Below are 19,395 nucleotides of genomic sequence, written 5' to 3' on the forward strand. Positions count from 1 at the left end.
ATTCTACGATAAGGTATAGATTAGTTCAAATGATGATTGATCAATTGAACAATCATAAGGTCAATGATATAGAAGAATATCTGCATTTTTTTTAAAAAAAAAAAAAAAAAAAAAAAAAAAACGTCTTAAAATTCTTGATATTGGCTAGGAATACTACTTGATGTTTTTCCACCATCAGTAATAGACATAGCATATATAGCACAAGATGATCTTTCTTTTGTAATATGCATAAAAGCTCTTGCACCTACCAGTAAAGGTTCAATCTTTCTAGACTTATGTATATCTACTTCACTAACTTAATATTGGATTATACTACCAAAAAAATTACAAGAAATCTGTCTTATTTGAGGATTATATTTTTTTAGCCACGATAATCCTAAAATAATTGGATTAAAGGGAGATCTTATTACATTAAATACTACTACATTGTTATAATCTTTAATTGCTACATCTATAAGAACAATTTCATGGATAATATTTTTAGAAGACAACAAATGACCATCTATGACTTCTATATGTATGGATTTAGTTTTCTTGACTGAAGGTATTTTTTGATTTTTGACAAAATCTTTATCCATAAAATAGGCTGAGGCTCCTAAATCTAATAAGGCAAAGACTTTGTGATTTTTAGGTCTTAAATATACATCTATTGTAAAACAAGGTGAAGGGTCTGAGGAGAAAATAGGACCTTTACTAGGTATTGTATATAATTCCAACTGCGCAATCATTATTATACTTGGAAAAACTTATTTTTCAACACATTATCTACTTTGGTAATTGTACTCCTCATTTTATAATTGCGTTACTTCTTTGAATAATATTGAGCAATGTCCTTAGCTTTCCTACAATATAAACATAAATCTTCTTAGCAATGTTGAGTCTTTTTTTACTCCGTGAGAGATTTAAAATGTATCATAATAATTTGCATTGATTTTGGTTTAGATGAATATGTTTCAAAAAATTTGGAAGATGTCGCCATTACTTTACTTATTCCTCTTTAGCCACATCTTTATTCTTAATACCTTTCAAATAATCAATTGTTGCATGCAATGGCTTGAGCAATAAATTGTTCGAAAGATTTTATTTTTGACATTGTTAATAACAAATCTTTGACAGTGTCCTTTAATCCATATTAAAATTGTTTGATAAATGCTTTGTCATTTTAGTCCACGTTGCAAGTGAGGTTTTGAAATTTAGTAGCATATGTAGTGCCTGATCGTGATTCTTATTGTAAAGATAAGAATTTGATCTCTGCTACTTATTCTTAATTATTTTCTCTGAATATGGCTATAAACACTTCTAAGAATGAATTTAAATCATAAAGAAGTCATAAATTCTTTTCCATTAAAGGTGTAAACCATAAAAGAGTACTTCCAGATAGAAGTGCATATATGAAGTCGACTTAGGTAAATCCATTCACATATTGGAAAGTGTGTTATCTTAAGTAGAGCTTGATTTGTTGTAAAAAACCTCAAAATTTTGATCTTATTCCATCAACTTCTTGAGCATACTAATTCTTACCTCTCTTGAGCTTTTAGAAGAAAGTCTCTATGAATTTGGTTGTGAAGTTGATCAACTTGTTTCCCTCAATTGTATAACTTTTTGATGTAGACTCTAGACTTCTTCCATATGTATAGAAGTAGTGCTTCTATGGTTGATATTGGTGATGCGTGAAATTTTTGCTCTAAGAATGTTGATAAACTCATAGAGATTTGTAATAGTTGCAAATGTATTCTCACTTCTACTAGGAGTAGCATCCTTAATCTTTCCTTCCATAGAAAATTCAAATAAATTCAAAAACTTAAATTAAAAGAAGATAATCTAAAATCTCTAATAAAAATTTCCACAAATTTAGATAATCCACTCTTTTTAAGGAAAAGATTAGTGGTAGAAAATAAGATTTTTTGTTTAAGTGTGGATAGTCCACAACTTTCAAAATATAACAATAATAGTAGAATAATCCACTCACTTCTAATACTAGATAGCAACAATATGTTAACACTCTTGTCAAACTATTAAGGATATGAATCTTGAAGAAAGAAAATTCTCAACATACTCTTTTATCACTGAAAGAAATTAGAAAGTCACTCAAAGATGATATAATATTGAACCAGAATGGCTATTGCTAAAAAAAAAAAAGACTAGAAAGTCTTGAAACAAGACTAAAGACTAAAAAGGCATTGACAAGAATGAAAAAGGCTTCACTCTTGCCTCCATATATACTCTCTAACTAAGAACTATATGGTAATATTCTATAAAACCTCTAACATGTGTTGACTTTGGTAACCACGTGTCTTAACTTGCAAGGCATGTAATCTATGTATGCGCCATATTGTTAGCTTGTTGCACAAGCTACCAATACATGGTTAACTTGTTGGCCAAGTTTCTATTATACAAATGCATCTAAAGTCAAAACCCCATATAAAGCTTCTAAAAAGCTTCTCTAAAAGACTTTATAAAATTAATCCATATTTATTTATTTCTACTTAATCATATAAGTAACTATTGGAGTAAATGTATATGTCGATGATAGCTATTATTAAGATTTTAAAGATATATTTGAAAAGAAGAATGTGGATACTCCTGCAAAATATTATTTTCATGACTATTCAATTAATCTTCAAGAAGAAGCTCAATCTTTGTTTCGACCAATTTATAATTTATCACAAAATGAGCTGAGTGAACTCAAGGAATATATTGAAAAAAAATCCAACTAAGAATTGCATACGCTATTTCAAATCTCTAACAAGAGCTCCAATTTTATTTGTGAAGAAAAACAATGGATCAATGCGGATGTATGTTGATTATCAAGGACTTAATTAAATCACGATTAAGAATATATACCTACTATTTTTGATATTTAGACTTCTTAATTAATTAAATTAAGCTAAGATCTATATAAAAATAGATCTATAAAGAACATACAATCTAATATGCATTAAAAAAAAGAAATGAATGAAAGATTGTATTTTGAATTAAGTGTGGATATTTTAAATACAACATCATGTATTTTGGACTTACAAATGTATGAATAGCTTTTCAACTTCTAATGAATCATGTCTTTTGAAAAATTTTAGATGATTTTATTGTTTATTACCTAGATGATATCTTAATATATTTTAAGAATATAAAAGAACACAAACTTTATATTTGTCATGTATTACAAAAACTAAGTGATACAAGATTCTATGCTAAGATTAAATATATTTATATATATATATATATATATATATATATATATATATATATATATATATATATATATATATATTTCTTTTATACTATTCAAGTCAATTTCTCAAGATATATTATTTCAAATAATGTACTTATGATGGATCTTAAAAAAATTCAAACTATTATGCATTGAAAGATCTCAAAAATGATAAAAGATATCCAATATTTTTTAGAATTTTCTAATTATTATCAAATCTTTATAAAGGATTTCTTTAAAGTTACAGCTTCACTTATGCATTTCACTTGTGAAGACAAATTTTTATGAAATTAAAAAGCAAAAGCAGCATTTGAAGCTTTAAAGATAGTTTTTATTTTTACATTGATTTTATATTACGTCAACTTTTTTAAGCCATCTTTTAAAGAAATAAATGCAATGGACTTTGTTCTCAAGGTACTAATATTAAAATAGAAATAGATGATAAACTTCACTTAGTAGCTTTTCATTCAAGAAAATTTCAATAGCGAAGATCAACTACAAGATTCATGACAAAGAACTTCTTGAAATTATGGATTTATTTCAAGAATGGTACTATTATCTAAAAGGCGCTTCTAATCTATTCAATGTTTATAGCAACCACAAGAATCTTAAATACTTTATTTTAGCATGTATTTTGAATTGTCACCAAGGCTATTAGAGCATGTCTTTATTAAGATTTGATTTCAAGATCACTTACTAATTTGAAAAATAGTAAGATTTTTCAAACATGCTTTTTACATGTTCTTATCTTGCACTAAAAAAAAATACATCTTTTAATTAATAAAGAATGTTTGTTTTGAAATTAGAATATTTTCATCTTTAAGAAATAAATTTAATATTCACTATTAATTCAACCTATCAAATAAATTTAATTAAGTATACCTTTTGATCTTCTTGTTAATGATATCAAGAATCTTTTTTCTAAATCTCATGATATTTTCAAGTACAAGTTTGATGACAACCTACTTTAATTTGAATGACGCTTATATATTCTAGAAGAAGAAGTACATTTACGTATTTTTCAACCACGTCATGATTTTCCAATGGCAAGATATTTTTGATATAATAAGACTTTGGAGCTTATATACAAAGATTTTTAGTGGTAGCAAATATGGAAGACAATGAAAAACTTTGTCTACTCATGTAACATTTGTTCAAGGTGAAAAATTCTTCATCATCAATCCTATAGACTTTTCTAACCATTGCCCATATCCAAACAATCATGGTCATCTATTTCTATGGATTTTTTTACAAATCTTTCAATCTTAAATTTGTATGATTCTATATTTGTAATAGTAGATTTTTTTATCAAGATGGCATATTTTTTACCATATACAAAATCTATCATAGGTGAAAAAATAGCTAAATATTTTTTACAAATATCTATCATTATCATGGATTATTCAAAGATATTATATTAGATAGGAGTTTTAATTTGTATTAAGATTTTTGAGAATCTTTTTAAAAATTTTAAAGATAAAAATAAAATTACCTTTCATCTTTTATCTTCAAATTAATGGATAAATAGAGCACATTAATCAAGTTTTGAAACAATATTTGAGGTGTATCATCAACTACCAATAAAATGATTAGATAACTCTTTTACAATTAGCAAAGTTTATCTATAATAACATAGTACATTCTTCTATTCACTTAACATCTTTTTTGTTAATTATAATTATCATCCATAACTTGATGCTTTTGAATTTTTAAAAATTGATAATCTTACAACAAAAGATTTGACAAATCATTTGTCAAAGTTAAATATAATAATAAAGGTGCAATTAAAAAAAACTCAAGAATGACAAAAGAAAAATTTAGATGCCTATCATAAGAAATAACTATAATTCAACATAGATGAGAAGGTATGGTTGTTTCATCGTAATATCAAGACTATTCACTCTTTTGACAAGTGGAACTACTATAAGCATGATTTTTTTTATTTGTGAACAAATCAATCTAGTTGTTTATTGATTATATCTATTAGAATTAATAAAGATCCATCTTATATTCTATGTATCTCTTTTTGAACCATACAAGATAATATACATACTAAGAAAAAAACAGATATCACTTCCTATAATAGAAATAGACAATATTAAAGAAATTGAAGTAGAAGAAGTTTCAGATTCAAAATGGTATCAAAATATATTGAAATATCTTGTTCATTGGCATAGATATGATATTAATGAATACTTATGGGAGCCAACAAAGAATCTTGTAAATGTAACAAAGAAGATAGAGGCTTTTATTAATAACATCTAACAAAATCTAGATGAAGAATAATAAATCTTTGCTATAAAAAAAAAAAAAAACATTAAGAAAAATTAATATTCTACTTTTTATTCTTGTTTATAGCTTCTATATATTTTATGGGACTAAAGAGATGGAGAACCAATAATCAACAGATTTAACTTAACAGCTATCATTTGTTGACTGTTGGATGAGATATTACAATTGTCTTAAGCTTTAAGATGACGTAATTGACATGAAGATCCTGAAAAACAACATGTTCTTCTTCAAATAGATAGCAAGATACAACGTTGTCATATTACATGTTGTCTTGCTTGGGAATATATCGGGCACCTAACTAAGAAAAGTGAGATTGTGTTTCACAAGTATCCAAGAAATCCTAATAAGTTTCACCCATAGGAGAAGAATATAATCTGAATTTTAATTCAAAAGTGCTAAAAACACTCTTCTTAGTAGCCTTAATCATATATAAATCCCAATTACCTTGTTACTTTTATATTTAAGCAATTTAGATTTTTCTTATAAGCCTCAATCCTAATTAGTGGGCTTTAATAAGCTGTAACATCCAATCCGACCATCCATTTGATGTAAAAAATTTCATGCAATTGTCAATATAAGTCTTTTATATGCTCAAGAATTTTTAGCCCAATCCAACATACAAATTGTGATAAAACCTCCAAAAATTGCACTGATGTTATTCAGATGCCAACTTGAAAAGTGAAGCAAAAATTCCAGCAGTGATTTCTCTCTTTTCAACCATTAACTTTGACTCAAAATTGGTATGCAGATTGATCTTCAAGTCCTTCAAGACTATGCCAAATTTCACCTTGTGTCACAGATATACTCATGTAAGCTAGTAATTACATATATAAATAGGTAAAAGTAAGTAAAAATAGATAAAAGTAAGTTAATTCTATAGTATTTCATATGAAAGCTTCCTAGAAGCTTCATAGATGTTGCTTTGACTTTATAGGTGTTTTTAATTGATTTTTTGGATTAGAAACGTACTCAACAAGTTGGCCATGTGCCACACATGTTGTTAACTTGAAGACCAAGCTAACTATGTGGCCCACACATAGAAAAACTTACCTTGTAAGTCAAGACATGTGTCCTACAAAGTCAACACTTATTGGAGGTCCTATAGAATGTCACCACGTAGCCCCTAGTTAGATAGTATATATAGAGACAAGAGTGAAGCCTTCTTTACTCTTGTCAACTCCTTTCTTGCTTCCAGTCTAGTTTCAAGGGTCTCTAGTTTTCTTGTCTTTTGGCAATAGCCATTCCATTTTCTCTTTCAATATACATACTTGTTTGTTTATATTTTGTTACCTTTCTTTGAGTGAAGGCTTACTTGTCTGAATGCTTTTTCATCGAGTTCTTGTCCTTGATACCTTGATCCAACTAATAGATCTCTAAATATCATAGAAATCCTATCCAACTTCAAATTGCCAACTTCTAAAATCTTCTTGTACTAAAAATCAAATATCTCTAAACCATGCCATTAGATTATCAAAAAAAATTGTATACACTTAGTACACTCAATAATCCAAACAATATCAAATTTTCAACTATAGATGTTACTGTAATTACACGAACTAGCCAAAATTGCTAGCCCTAGTTACATTATATAAAATCCAAATGACTAATATAAACCTTGACTTTGAATAACAATTGCTAAGTCCTCAAAAATCCTCCAAAAATAATCCTTATGCTTCTGGAAAGAACTTTAAGCTAGCTTTCAAATTCTATCCTTTGATCTTTGAATGAATTCCTATTTTTTCCTAAGCCGTTGTTTTTGTGGTCAAAGGTCTGATTTTTACCCTATGTCACAAACGCCCAATCTCTGGATATCAATCCAACCTATTCTAAGGATTTTTTGGCCCATCCATATTTTCAACTTAATTCTAGTACCAACTATATTAATTATTTACTTCTTTTAACTTGATTTTATCAATGTATGGTCTTTTTAAGGTAGTAGAAGAATCTCTATAACTTAAAAGGTAAAATTACTAACTAACTTTCAACTTATTAATTATTAGGATAAGAAAATAACCTAAGAGGCTTTTATAAAAGCCATGTTTAGACACCTCAAATTATAATTGAATTAAGATAATTAGATATTAATTAAAATTTTAATTTTGATTATAATTTCACTATATAGTTATATTACATCATGACAACGTATTTGGTATCACAATCTTAGAAGAAACTCTCAATATTTGGTGATTTTATTAGAGATAGGAACCACTCCTAACAATGTTTCAAATATTTTAATTCAATAAAGTTATAAAGGCCTCAACAACAATTAAATAACAAGGTGGTCTCCTTGTCCTAGTATTGAATATTATTGATAGCTAAGAGGACCTGTCAACCATCTTCACAGAAAATAAAGATCAAAGTATGTAGCAAATATAATTCATCACATTTTAGATTTTCTTAATATATGATGACTGCTCTTTGTGGAACTCGTCTTTGAAATGGGAGGTAATATCATAGATATACATACTTACTTTAGTAATTACTTATGATTAAATAGAAGTAAATAAAAATAAATAAAAATTAATTAATTTCATAATATCTTCCAGAGAAGCTTCATAGATATAATTATGACTATTTACATATTTATAATTAAATTTTAAATTAAAAAATTAATCAACAAATTAACCACATATTATACATGTAGATAACCTGTGGAATAAATTAACTATGTAGCGCACATATAGAAAACTTAATTTGTAAGTTAAGACATATGGTTTATTAATTCAACACATATTAGAAGTCTTATAAAACATTGCCATATAATTCTTAGGTGGATAGTTTGTATAGAAACAAAAGTGAAGCTTTTTTCACTCTTATCAATTTTCTCCTTGCTCTAATTTAGATTCAAAATTCTTTAATTTTTTAATCTTTTGCCAATAGCCATTCTAATTTCTTTTTGATATAAATATAATATTACTTTTATTTTATCATACTTCTTTGAAAAAAGTTTCATTTAGTTATTTGTATTCTTAACAAGCAAATGTACTAGTATCAAAGAAGCCATTATAATAAAAATATATGAAAAAGTGATGTAAACTAGGGTCACTTAAAAGAATTGAAGGCTGAGCTTCTTAGTGAGAAGGAAAAATATTGTTTAGGAAGGCAATATCATGAGAAATGAGTAAAGCACTTATAAGTTTGTTTTGTATTTTAAAAGCCTTCTTGAGAGAACTATACCTAAATAAAATACATTCACAAGTTTTTGTTGTAAGCTTAACTTGAAGAAGATTAGGAATTCTTACAAAACATATGCTTCTAAAGACACAAAGATGAGTAAGATTAGTTTTGTATTGATATCATTTCCTAAAAAGACTTATAGCACATAGAACTATTTTTATTAGAGTATAATTTTAAAGATATGTTGTACATATAATAGCTTCATTTTAATAATAATTTATTAGGTTGGCATTATAAAGTATATGATATTTAGCATTTAATAATATTTGATTTTTGATTTCATCAATATCATTATTCTTTGAAATATAAGGTTTAATTAAATAATATTATATACCATGGATAGATAGGTAGTTGTCAAATTCAAAAGAAAGATACTCTATTCTTTGATCAAACTAAAGAATATGTATTTTAAATTAAGTTTGTGTCTTAAATAATACATAAAAGATTTTGAAGAATTCAAAGCACTTATTTTTTATGAAAGAAGATAGAAAATTATATAACAAGAGTAATCATCAATAAAAGTCACATAGTATTTGAAGCTTGAGAAGATTGGAGTGGCTATTTGGCCACATAAATCTGAATGTATAAGCTCAAGAAGTTATAAGGCATAAAAAGTAGAAACTTTAGAGAATTTAGTAATAGTTTTTTTTCATGTAGGCAAGTAGAATAGATTTGATTCGGGACATTTTTGAATGATACTCTAATAGCAAAGTTATATTGAAATAGCTATTTTAAATAAGGTGTGTTTTTATGCCAAAAGTGGTGATGATACAAGGATGCTTATTTTTTCTTTTCTTTTTAAAAAAAAAAAAAAAAAAAAAAAAAAAATACAATACTAAGAGATGTTGTATGTACATAAATTGAAAGTTGTGGAAGCAATTGGTATGCATATTATTTAGCAACAAAAAGATAAACTAAGATTAAAATTAAAATATATAAAGTGGCAATTATTAAGAACTCACATCTAAGAAAAGAACTGGTGATGTTAATCATTGAAGAATAAGATTACTCATCTTATTCTAATTATATCAAGAGCACAAAGGAAGGTACAAAAAAGAGACAATTAGGATTGGTCATGTGAATTAGAGATATCACAACCTATAGAGATCAACTTTTCAATAATATGATATGAAGCAATAGCATGAATATGAAGATGTAAATAGAGACTTATGATAGTCCAATATTTGGAGTTACTAGTAGAGAGAGATGGTAGAAGAAATACTTGTTAGCACGCAACAAATTTCTTGGAATTGCTAGCAGATTGGTTGATAGCAAGGATGAATTAAAGAACATATAGACTTTTAGGAATTTGAGAGAAAACAGCGACTACCAAATAGAGGCTTGAAGATTTAATATTGCTTATATACATGAGATTAATTAAACTTAAAGAAATATTGGAAACAATAGTCTCAAATAAATAGAGATTATTTATAAAAAAAATAATGAATCAATATTGTATCATCAGGATTAAATAAGCAATACTTTTGATTTTTAATGAATAATCTTCTTCTATACTCATCATTTTTCTTGTAAAAAATAAGTTTTTGAAAAGATCTGGTACATAGAAGGTGTTTTTAAGTTGGAAGACATGTCTATTTATTAATCGTATTTCAATTGTGCTTTTATCGCAAATTGATAATGTTGTATTATTTCCAAGTTGCACTTTATTGTCATGATGAGAAAATAATTCAAAGTCAATAAAATGATGCCTTATATGTAATAAATGGTCAATACTTCTTATATCAATAAATCAATGATTGCTTTTATTTTCACCAATTTTGGAAGTTCTTTTCAAGCAATAAGTTTAAGTATAATAGAGATTTGCATAAAAGAAAGAAAGGAATTTTAACATCTTTTGCTCTTTTATTTGATTTTGATTTTTTGGATGGATGTTGTATTACATCAATATTTACAGCAATTTTTTTTTTTTTTTTTTTTTTTTTAAACGTTCAAAGCTCAAATGCCTATTTTTGTGTAATGATGAATGAAGTTGTTGGTTTAATCTTAACTTTTATAAATTTGAAGTTTTTTTTATTATTTTTGTTATAGGATAGAATTGCAACTTGCTTTTTACTCTATATCCTACAAAGAAAGTTTGAATTTTTGAAGATGAGCCTTTCATGAATGTTTCTTCTTGGAAAAGAATTGAAATAAATATTGGAAGTGTGGAAATTCTAGTTTTCCACAATATTTATATGTTAGTAGTATATCGAGATGGCATAGATCTTATTAAGGTGAGTATTTCCATTTGTATTAGAATTATCACTCTAGTGGAGTGACATTGTTGGAAAAGTGTTTTGAAATTATTCAAATGTTGAGTGATGGATTTACTTGCTTGTATTTTTTATGTTATAAACTTTTCTAATAAGTGTGCTTAAGTGATTATATTACTTATTGAATATATATTTTCAATAGCTAACTATACTTCATTTGCAGATTTGCATGCTCCAATATAGAAAAAGATGGTTTTGTTTCCACAATTCCAAATGGTCGCAAGAGCAATTTGATCTTTTTCTATGTAAGTATTATTGCTTGATTTGTTGGAATTGACTCTATTATAGCATTTGTTTCTTGAAGTGTTGTTGATTCTTTGCCTTTGCCATACATAATTTTCCATATGTCTTTAATTTTAAATTTCATTTGTATCTTTTGTCTCCAAACTATATACCAAGTGCTATCAAATTTTGGCCAATTCTTGATTGTAAGACTACTTGCAGCCATGTTTTGCAAGAAAAAAGGACTATTAGTGCCCAAATTTTTGTGAAGAACGTCTTCAATACAACCTCTTTTCTATTTTTAATAAGCATATTTATTTTTTTTGGAATTTCCATAAAAACAATTCTCAAAAAGCAAGCTCTAATTCCATATTGGAACTTAGGTATATAGGATTTGTAAATGTGACTTAAGTTCTATTCAAGTAAATAAAAGTATATATTGTGTATATTAAAGATGTGTTTGATATATGAGGTTTTATGCCATTGAGGCAGTTGCACCCTTTCAAATGAACGTGCCGCTTCATTCTGAAACCACAGTCAGTTTTAGTTAACTATTTTTTCTGACTCCTTCACTCGCTTTCTGAGGTGTGTTTTGGTTTGGTAGGTTTGTTATCTGTAGCAGGATTTAGTTCTGTGTTTTCCTGTTTAGCTACGACTCTCGGTAGAGTGCAGATCTGTCCTAGTACTTCAATGCAACCTAGTAATAATTCTCTTCAAACTCTCAGTGCAATGATCGAGATAATGCATGGAAGGGATTTTGATGTGCATATTTTGTACTCGAGGTTTTAGTGTATGTTTGTCAATAATTTATTTTTTCAAATATTGATCATGAGCTCACCCAAGAGAACTCACTAACTCTACCGCATTTAATTGACTTTTCAACACTTTAGTGTGATTCGCGCTCGGGACTTACTGCGGTTTCGTAAAGCATTGCTCTTGATGGAAATTTTCTTACCCTTCTTAACGACATAAACACCCGACGACTCTTGAGCATATTTTCGATTACTTGTTAGTGATGGTCGGTAGTTGTTCTTCTTATAAAATCCACAGACTTAGAAACTAACATAGTTATGTGTCGTCAGTTTGTCTTATTCCTTGGAGCTACAAGCACTTCAACATGATCTTACACAGAGGAAGTATACTATCGAGAAGATATAGAGCGAACTTGTTGACAGTGCAAGCAATGTAAGTGAAATACACGTTGCTCACTGATATGGTTATTGTTGATTGTTTGCGTTGGTTAAGACAAATGTTCATGCTCACAAAGGACTGTTAAATGTTTTCTTTGAGCGCATGTGGATTGCTAGCAATACGTACTTAGTGTTTTATTTTTGGTTTAATGAACATTTGCAGCCAATTCCCTTTGTGTTTGGTCAAAGCAGAGCTCTTTACAACAGGAGTTTGCCTTACCCAACCATACATGCCGCACCAGTGACCTGTAGGAATAAACAGGACAAGTTTGACGTGATTCGCACTAGCCTTAGTTCTGTTTTAATTGGTTGCAGCTGTCTCGAATTGATGATTATGAAGGATTGAGAACCGCATTTCAGTAGGGACCTGACAATGGTTGAGACTGTGTAAAGCTCAGGTGCTTTCAGTGGTTATTTTGCAAAAAAGTGAACAGATGTTGGGTAAATGCATGTGTGTGTGTGTGTGTGTGTGTGTTTATAAGAACAGACATACACGCACGCACGCATACACAGAATATGTAGCTTTTTGCGTTGAATTTCAGTAACATGGCTACCCCAACAGCCGTGTTTATTTCTCAAGTGAAACTTACAAGTATAAGATGCTTGATTTTCAGCTCTGCTAAAGAGTTGAACCTTGAGCTCCTCGTGAACTTCACCTTTTGGTGGGTTGGTTTTTTTTGTATGTTTTGCAATTTTCTATAAAGGTCATATCTTCTCCCATCAGTATCAAGGTTGGAACATTCCTAAGGCTCCATCTCGTCTTCTGACGAACTTATTCTCGTTTCTTCCAGCAGTGATCAGAATTGATAATTTCGTAGTTGCACAAACTGGAGCAATGATCTTGTGGAATTGAACTAGTTTTGTATCCTCAGTCGGTTTTAGACATTGATCGTGTTGATTGGATCGAAATTAATAGATAGTGGAACCGCCTTCACTGCTGGAGGTGTTCAAGGACCTGTTGGGAGCACCATTGCTGACAGGCACCATGAATTACATTCCTTTATTACAACGGTAATTCTTGTGAACCTCAACGATTTTTGCAGATCTTTTATGTTACTAGCCATCGAGTACAAATTTTAGACTCGTGATTCTACTATATTCTTGACATGATTGGCACATAATTGACTCCAATCGGATATCATATGTTTGTACGAAACTTTTTGTTTAGAATGCATTGTTGACTGTTGCGTTATACCGATCATAGAGAAACTCTATCAGCTCCATGATTAATTCCATGATCTTGAACGGAGCCCTGAGTTATGTGTTTGCAAGTGTCTCCTTTTGTGCAAATGTCGATTGCGTTCTTACAACAAAACTGAGACTTTCTTTCTTGTTCATGACACAGATTGCTTCATCTCTTCCAAAACTGCATCCCACAAAACTGATTAATCTTTTGCAAATGAGAGCTGAACAGAGCTCACTTGAAGCAGCCATCAACATATATGGTAATCGTTCATTTTAGTGGACTGTCTATATTGTGCGGAGACACACTTGAATGAAAGATTGAAATGTGTTTTTGTTCACATGCGTCCTCTGAAACCTGAGAGGAGCACTGATTGGGTTGTCTGTAGTATTGAAAACGTATGAACTATTTCCTCATTAAACTGTCTGAAGGGAAGGTTTACTTGCTATTTCAGTGATCTCCACTAATTTTAGAGACATCAATGGACAGCCTTCTGCGAGAGCCCAGCTCAAGATTGTCTCTGGAATGAAACAAATGTAATTTTTCACGACGAATTCTACTTGTAGCAACACACGGTGCGCTGTCATGGTAGCGACTTCAATCGCAGGCCCTAGCCCACGGTCATGGGTTTCTTGTCCAGAAACTAGTTTAGTTTCTTATCTAAATACTCCTGTTCAAATTTTATATAGCAAGAAACACACTTTGGACGTGTTGGATTTACTCTCTTGGAATATGGCTATCCTTGAAAAACAGAGAAAATCTGATGGAAAAATGAATTAGAACACAAATAGAAAATATCAGCATTTACTCTTGTAATTTTACGAGCTTTATTTACATTTCTTTATTGAATAAAGTTCAATCTCATCTTTAGAAATTTACATATATGCTCTATTTAAACTTTGTTTCAGATTCTATCTTTGTAACAAGAGTTTAAATTTAATTCTGTAATGATTCAAAAAGCACACAATTAAGATCATGTATATTTTTTTAATATGTTGCAAAATTTAATACGTGAGAGGCATTTGAAATATTTAACACAATACAAGATTTAAAAATTTAAACAAAAAACATCATTTGGAAGAATATCCTACGTGGATTATCAGTGGAAGTAATATGTGACATTTTTGATGCTACAAAAATTGTAAAACTTAGATAAAAAAAAATGTTTATGTGTAAATATATATATATATATATATATATGATGTCAAGCTTGTACTACTGTAATTATTACACATATGTAATTTTCATGTAAGTCACATAATTTGCATATGTTCAAATGTCATCTGATGCAAAAATAAAATAACTTTTGGATAAAGTAAAAAAATATACAACAACAATAAATATTTAGTTTAAGTTTAAACAACAAGTATAAACGTTGTAGATGTTTTTTGTTTAAATTTTTAAATCTACTTTGTTATAAATGTTTAAACTAAAGTTGAATTGCAGTTTTCTGTTTGTTTAATTTTGTTTCTAAAAAGAACTTAAGCGAATTTACATTCAATCTGAAGATACTACATTATTTGAAGATAATGAAAAATAATTTGGATTTTGTTTTAAGAAAGTAAGCAATATTTTGATTTGATTACTTCATATATAGAAACATTGTGATATATTTGAGTAGCCATAAACTTAAAGATGCATCACTTAATCTAAAGAAGATGGAGTGAATAAGAAAATAAAAAAGAACGATTTTTTTAATACAAAAATAATGATTAATATAATGGTCATAATTACACACATTCTTACAAATGATCTTACAAAAAAAAATTACATGTAATGTGTAGAAAGAACATTCACATGCAAAATAAGAGAGAGTTAAAAACTAATTAAGTTACTTAGTTTTTATTTTAGTTAATAATACACTTTTCTACAAGTCAATACATGTTAGAAAAATTATATTAATTTTTTTCTTTGATGAATAAATAAAGAATTTTAATGGATATGAAAATATGCAGTGGTATTATGTACAATGAACCACCTTTCAACTGTAGCACAGAGTTTAAGTCTCAAATTTCATAATTGATGGGGGGTGATTTGGACAATTGTAGGCATCATGCCAAAAAGAGACAATTCTTTTGGCAAACATCATCCCACATACAACAAAAATCTACTGTTTCTCTTCCCCTAAACCACTCTTCTATAAAACTCAAAGTAGTACCCACAATCATCATTTTGGTGATTTGAACCACACTGATACTTAAATCAGAAATCATCATAAAAACAAGAAAAATAAAATAAAATAAAATAAAATTGAATCCAACATTTACCAGCCCATCAAAACTATGAAGACAGCTAAAATATCTACCCACTCACTTACTCAAGAATCTCTGTAGCCCAAGTGGGAAAAGTGTTGGCTAGAAATCCCATGTCCCAATGAAGGAAAAATCCGGCAAAAGTCAGCAGCAGGGCACAAACACAGAGAGAGAGAGAGAGAGATTGAGGGAGGAAGGAAGGGCAGGGGAAGGCAGGATGGGTGCAGGAATTGGACACTAAGTTACTGGTAAAGGGAAAGACGGGGTGGCAGAGCAGTTGTAGTAGTAGTAATATAACCTTGGATGCTTCAGGGAGGGAAAGAGAGGGTAGGGTAGGGAAGGGAAGGGGGAAGGGGCCATTTGCATTGTGCCCAGCCCAGCCCCCTCCCCCCCCGGCTGTTGGGATAAGCATAGTGGCAGTGGGGCGTGATCATTAGCCGCAGCGTTGCTTACGTGAGATGAAGCCAAGAAAAGTAGGTGACTTTCCACACACTCCTACATGGAAAGAGTGGAGCTGGTCTAAGGGAAAAGGGGGAGGAAGAGGAGGAGGAGGAAGAAGACTACCGTCTTACTTCGCCCTGGTCTACTGCCCATCCCCAAGCCAAATATGGCCAAGCCTAACCTAGCCCAGCCTAGCCTACCCTAACCTAACCTAAGCCCGGCCTTAGGATGGGAGAGGATATACTTAGCACTGCCCTCTCCTCATCTTGAACACCATCGCCACAGCTCGCCTTTGCTCTAGCTGCTGCTTCCTCCTTCGCTGCGGGGGAGCGTCGCCTCCCACCTCCATCCTTCTGTTGTAAATATACCCATTTTTCTTTGTATTGAGGTGTGTAGATCCCATCCCTGGCTCCTTGCTAAGCAGCAAATTGTGAGTGCGTGATGAATGTTCGGGTGTATGCGGCGGAAGATACCATATTCTGTGGTTGTAGTTGTTGTTGTTGATGTTGTTGATGGTTGTGTGTTTGTTATGGATGCTTTGTGGAGCGAGTGCGGCCGATCTGTGGAGAATCAGATGCTCTGTGTTTGGGTGTTTTTTTTTTCCTCTGTCTGAAGTTTTTTCCGGTGTTTGGGCGTGAGCGTGTTGCCGAAGCTCCCTGTTTTATTTTATTTTTCTGTTGAAATTTCAATGACATTCTAGTTGGGTTTTCTTGGTAAAGTATCGCGAAGGTGTGTTATTAGGCCTCTGTACTTTATTCTGCGGTTCTATTCTCCCTTGACGCATGAAGCTTTTCGAGCTGAAAACTTGTTTATATGTTTGGAGTAGTGCATGTTGCCTTTCTCTGGAACCATAGGTTTATGAGTTTTACGAACGCTGTGAAGAGGCGGGCCTGGGTGGTCAGGAATTTCGTGCGTGAAGGTACTGGGACGCCGTTCTGTTTCGTTACTAGGACGCTTCGACCTCGGCTTCCTAATGCCGTAGCGAATGTTCGTGCAAAATTTGGATGTTTGCTGCCGTTCTTGGACTTATTACACTGGATTGTAGCCTTGCATTTTGCTTTTCTATGAACCAATCTTCCATTACTCTTGAGTTAAACTATGCTTGTCATGTCTAACGCAGTCACACATACCGGAGTTGTCTTACTTATTGTTCCTCGTACTGTATTGTTCCAACTTACATCATCTCCGGCGTCTTCTGTGTGTGCTGTCTCGTATCATGTGTGAGGGTTTGTGATGTTTTTAATTTTAACGAGTGCCTGGGTCGTTGTACATAGTCTTCAGAGTTTCGTGTTTGCAAATTACGATTAATGCATGTAGACGGCGTGTTCTCATCCACAACGAGGCAAGAGACGGTGTGTTCCAAACAACCTTCTAATTGCTACACTGTCTCCAAATGTTGATCTGTCTTCATGGGTGCGTGTGCAGGTTGAACAGGTCACTGTCTGCTGTTAGATTGTGCAGATCGTGCAGTGCGCTTCTTGTGGCACGACTCTGTTTTTACGATGGCGACGGCAATGTCAACAGCAGCTCTCACGGTTCTCCTCACTCACTGCCCCGTGTCTCTACACCATAAATCCGCAACTGCTTCCGTGGCACTACGAGGTCCTAATGTTAAAAATAGCAAACTCATCCAGCCGAACTCTATTGCTCTCGCACCTTTTGGATCCGGAATTTGCCAAGAGCGAAAGGCGTCGCAGAAATGCTACTCCAGCAGGTCATTTGACAACGGCCTCCCGATCGACCAGCCATTCAGTGAAAATGACGAGGACTATGTGGACTCTACTGTGCTGGAAGCTTTGGAGGTCAAGAGCGGGCCTGAGGGCTTCATCATTAAAATGCGAGACGGGCGAACCCTCAAATGTGAGCACAACACGCCGGATTCGGGTCATCTTCCAGAGTACGGCCCTCAGCCTGCAATTGTTCTTCAATTGAACAAAGGATCCAAACTCCTGCTTCCCATTATTGTTCTGGAGCTCCCTTGCACAATGCTTATTGAGGGTATTCGGAACGTCCCTGCTATTCGTCCTACGGTATACCACGTGATGAAGAACATGATTGAGGTGATGGGGTACCAGCCCAAGATGGTGCGAGTTACGCGTCGAGTGCACGAAGCCTACTATGCACGCGTTTACCTGAGCAAAGTGGGAGATGAGTGTGGAGAGGTCGTGAGCTTGGACCTTCGCCCTTCGGACGCTATCAATTTGGCTGTGCGATGCAAAGTGCCTATCCAGGTGAACAAGTGGCTTGCGGAGGGAGATGGCGTGTTCGTGGTTGATGAGCCCGTGAAGCTGCCATCTCGTGCTTTGCGGTCTTCCGGATCCCTCACCATGACCAACCTTGATAGACCTGATTCATCTCCATGCGCTGCAGCCGAAGAATTTGTACTAGTGAGAAGCATGATGATGGCTGCTGTGGAGGAGCGGTATAGTGACGCTGCGAAGCTGAGAGATGAGCTCAGGCAGCTGCGGAATAAGAAGAAACGATCCCGTCAATTCAAGCAATTATGAAAGATTCCAAAGGGATTTGACATGCAAGGCATTTTTTCGTTGATTAAATGACTTCTGTGCACCAATGCTGGAGCTTACGTGAGATAGAGATGATGATTGGCTTTGAGGAATCAAAGCTGTAGTTCATAGTTTTGTATGTAGTTCTGTACATAGTGTTCAAATTTCTCGAGTTGTCTGGTTGGGTGTTAAGTAGAAAGGTATAGACTGCGCAGTCAGGTAAATATTTGGGTGGAGTCGTTTAATAAGTCGAGGCATGGATTTTTGTAAAAACTCCATAGCTCCTTGCTTTCGATATTATTTTATGTAGATACAGTAAATGGGCGGGGTAGTGATGTAGTTGCAGAGCTTCGCTTGTCGAGCTCCAATCTGTCGAAATCAATGGCATTGCTTTTTTATGCCTCTTATTATGAATATGAAATCGCCTCATCACAGCGATCATCGATTTCTCTTACGGATTGCTTGCATTCTCTCTCTCTTCACTTTCCCCTAAATCCGATGGAGAAATGCATGGTTCCTTTGAGGTAACGGTTTATGACTTTTTTAAGGGAGTTCACGAACCTTGCCCTTGCATATCAATTTCAAGACTTGATACACTTGAATGTTGCACATGTTTTCCATCAAATCTCGTCATGTGAGCTTCAACTTGA

At 31.9% G+C, this 19,395-nt stretch overlaps 2 protein-coding genes and 2 long non-coding RNA genes across 11 annotated transcripts; 3 read left to right on the forward strand and 1 right to left on the reverse strand.

The window, feature by feature from the left end:
• Window positions 1–7,024: 7,024 nt before the first annotated feature.
• Window positions 7,025–9,918, reverse strand: LOC149988482 (uncharacterized). Its single transcript, XR_016504570.1, has 2 exons — window positions 8,153–9,918; window positions 7,025–7,828 (listed from the first exon to the last, which is right to left on the reverse strand). It is a non-coding gene; the product is annotated as an uncharacterized LOC149988482 (long non-coding RNA).
• An 864-nt stretch (window positions 9,919–10,782) lies between these two features.
• LOC149988483 (uncharacterized) lies at window positions 10,783–11,343 on the forward strand. Its single transcript, XR_016504571.1, has 2 exons — window positions 10,783–10,914; window positions 11,117–11,343. It is a non-coding gene; the product is annotated as an uncharacterized LOC149988483 (long non-coding RNA).
• A 91-nt stretch (window positions 11,344–11,434) lies between these two features.
• On the forward strand, window positions 11,435–14,712 carry LOC141045712 (uncharacterized). Of its 7 annotated transcripts, none has more exons than XR_012218078.2 (5): window positions 11,435–11,875; window positions 12,258–12,360; window positions 13,282–13,376; window positions 13,711–13,810; window positions 14,003–14,675. XR_012218078.2 is itself a non-coding variant. In XM_073535933.2 (5 exons), the coding sequence occupies exons 1-5, from the start codon at window positions 11,921–11,923 to the stop codon at window positions 14,086–14,088; spliced, it is 417 nt and encodes a 138-aa protein (XP_073392034.1). In that variant the 5' UTR covers window positions 11,435–11,920; the 3' UTR covers window positions 14,089–14,712. The 7 variants fall into 7 exon arrangements, 2 of the variants coding, with proteins under 2 accessions (XP_073392034.1, XP_090108785.1); XM_073535933.2 differs by having other exon boundaries at window positions 11,435–11,957; window positions 13,286–13,376; window positions 14,003–14,712; XM_090252659.1 differs by having other exon boundaries at window positions 13,286–13,376; window positions 14,003–14,698.
• A 1,809-nt stretch (window positions 14,713–16,521) lies between these two features.
• Window positions 16,522–19,199, forward strand: LOC112285797 (bifunctional nuclease 2). Of its 2 annotated transcripts, XM_024526961.3 has the most exons (3): window positions 16,522–16,629; window positions 17,068–17,160; window positions 17,667–19,199. In XM_024526961.3, exon 3 carries the CDS (start codon window positions 17,744–17,746, stop codon window positions 18,746–18,748), a length of 1,005 nt encoding a protein of 334 aa, XP_024382729.1. In that variant the 5' UTR covers window positions 16,522–16,629; window positions 17,068–17,160; window positions 17,667–17,743; the 3' UTR covers window positions 18,749–19,199. The 2 variants fall into 2 exon arrangements, with proteins under 2 accessions (XP_024382729.1, XP_024382728.1); XM_024526960.3 differs by lacking the exon at window positions 17,068–17,160.
• Window positions 19,200–19,395: the final 196 nt, after the last annotated feature.

Source organism: Physcomitrium patens, chromosome 8 (assembly GCF_059467195.1).
Source record: "Physcomitrium patens ecotype Gransden chromosome 8, ASM5946719v1, whole genome shotgun sequence".
Lineage (NCBI taxonomy): Eukaryota > Viridiplantae > Streptophyta > Bryopsida > Funariales > Funariaceae > Physcomitrium > Physcomitrium patens.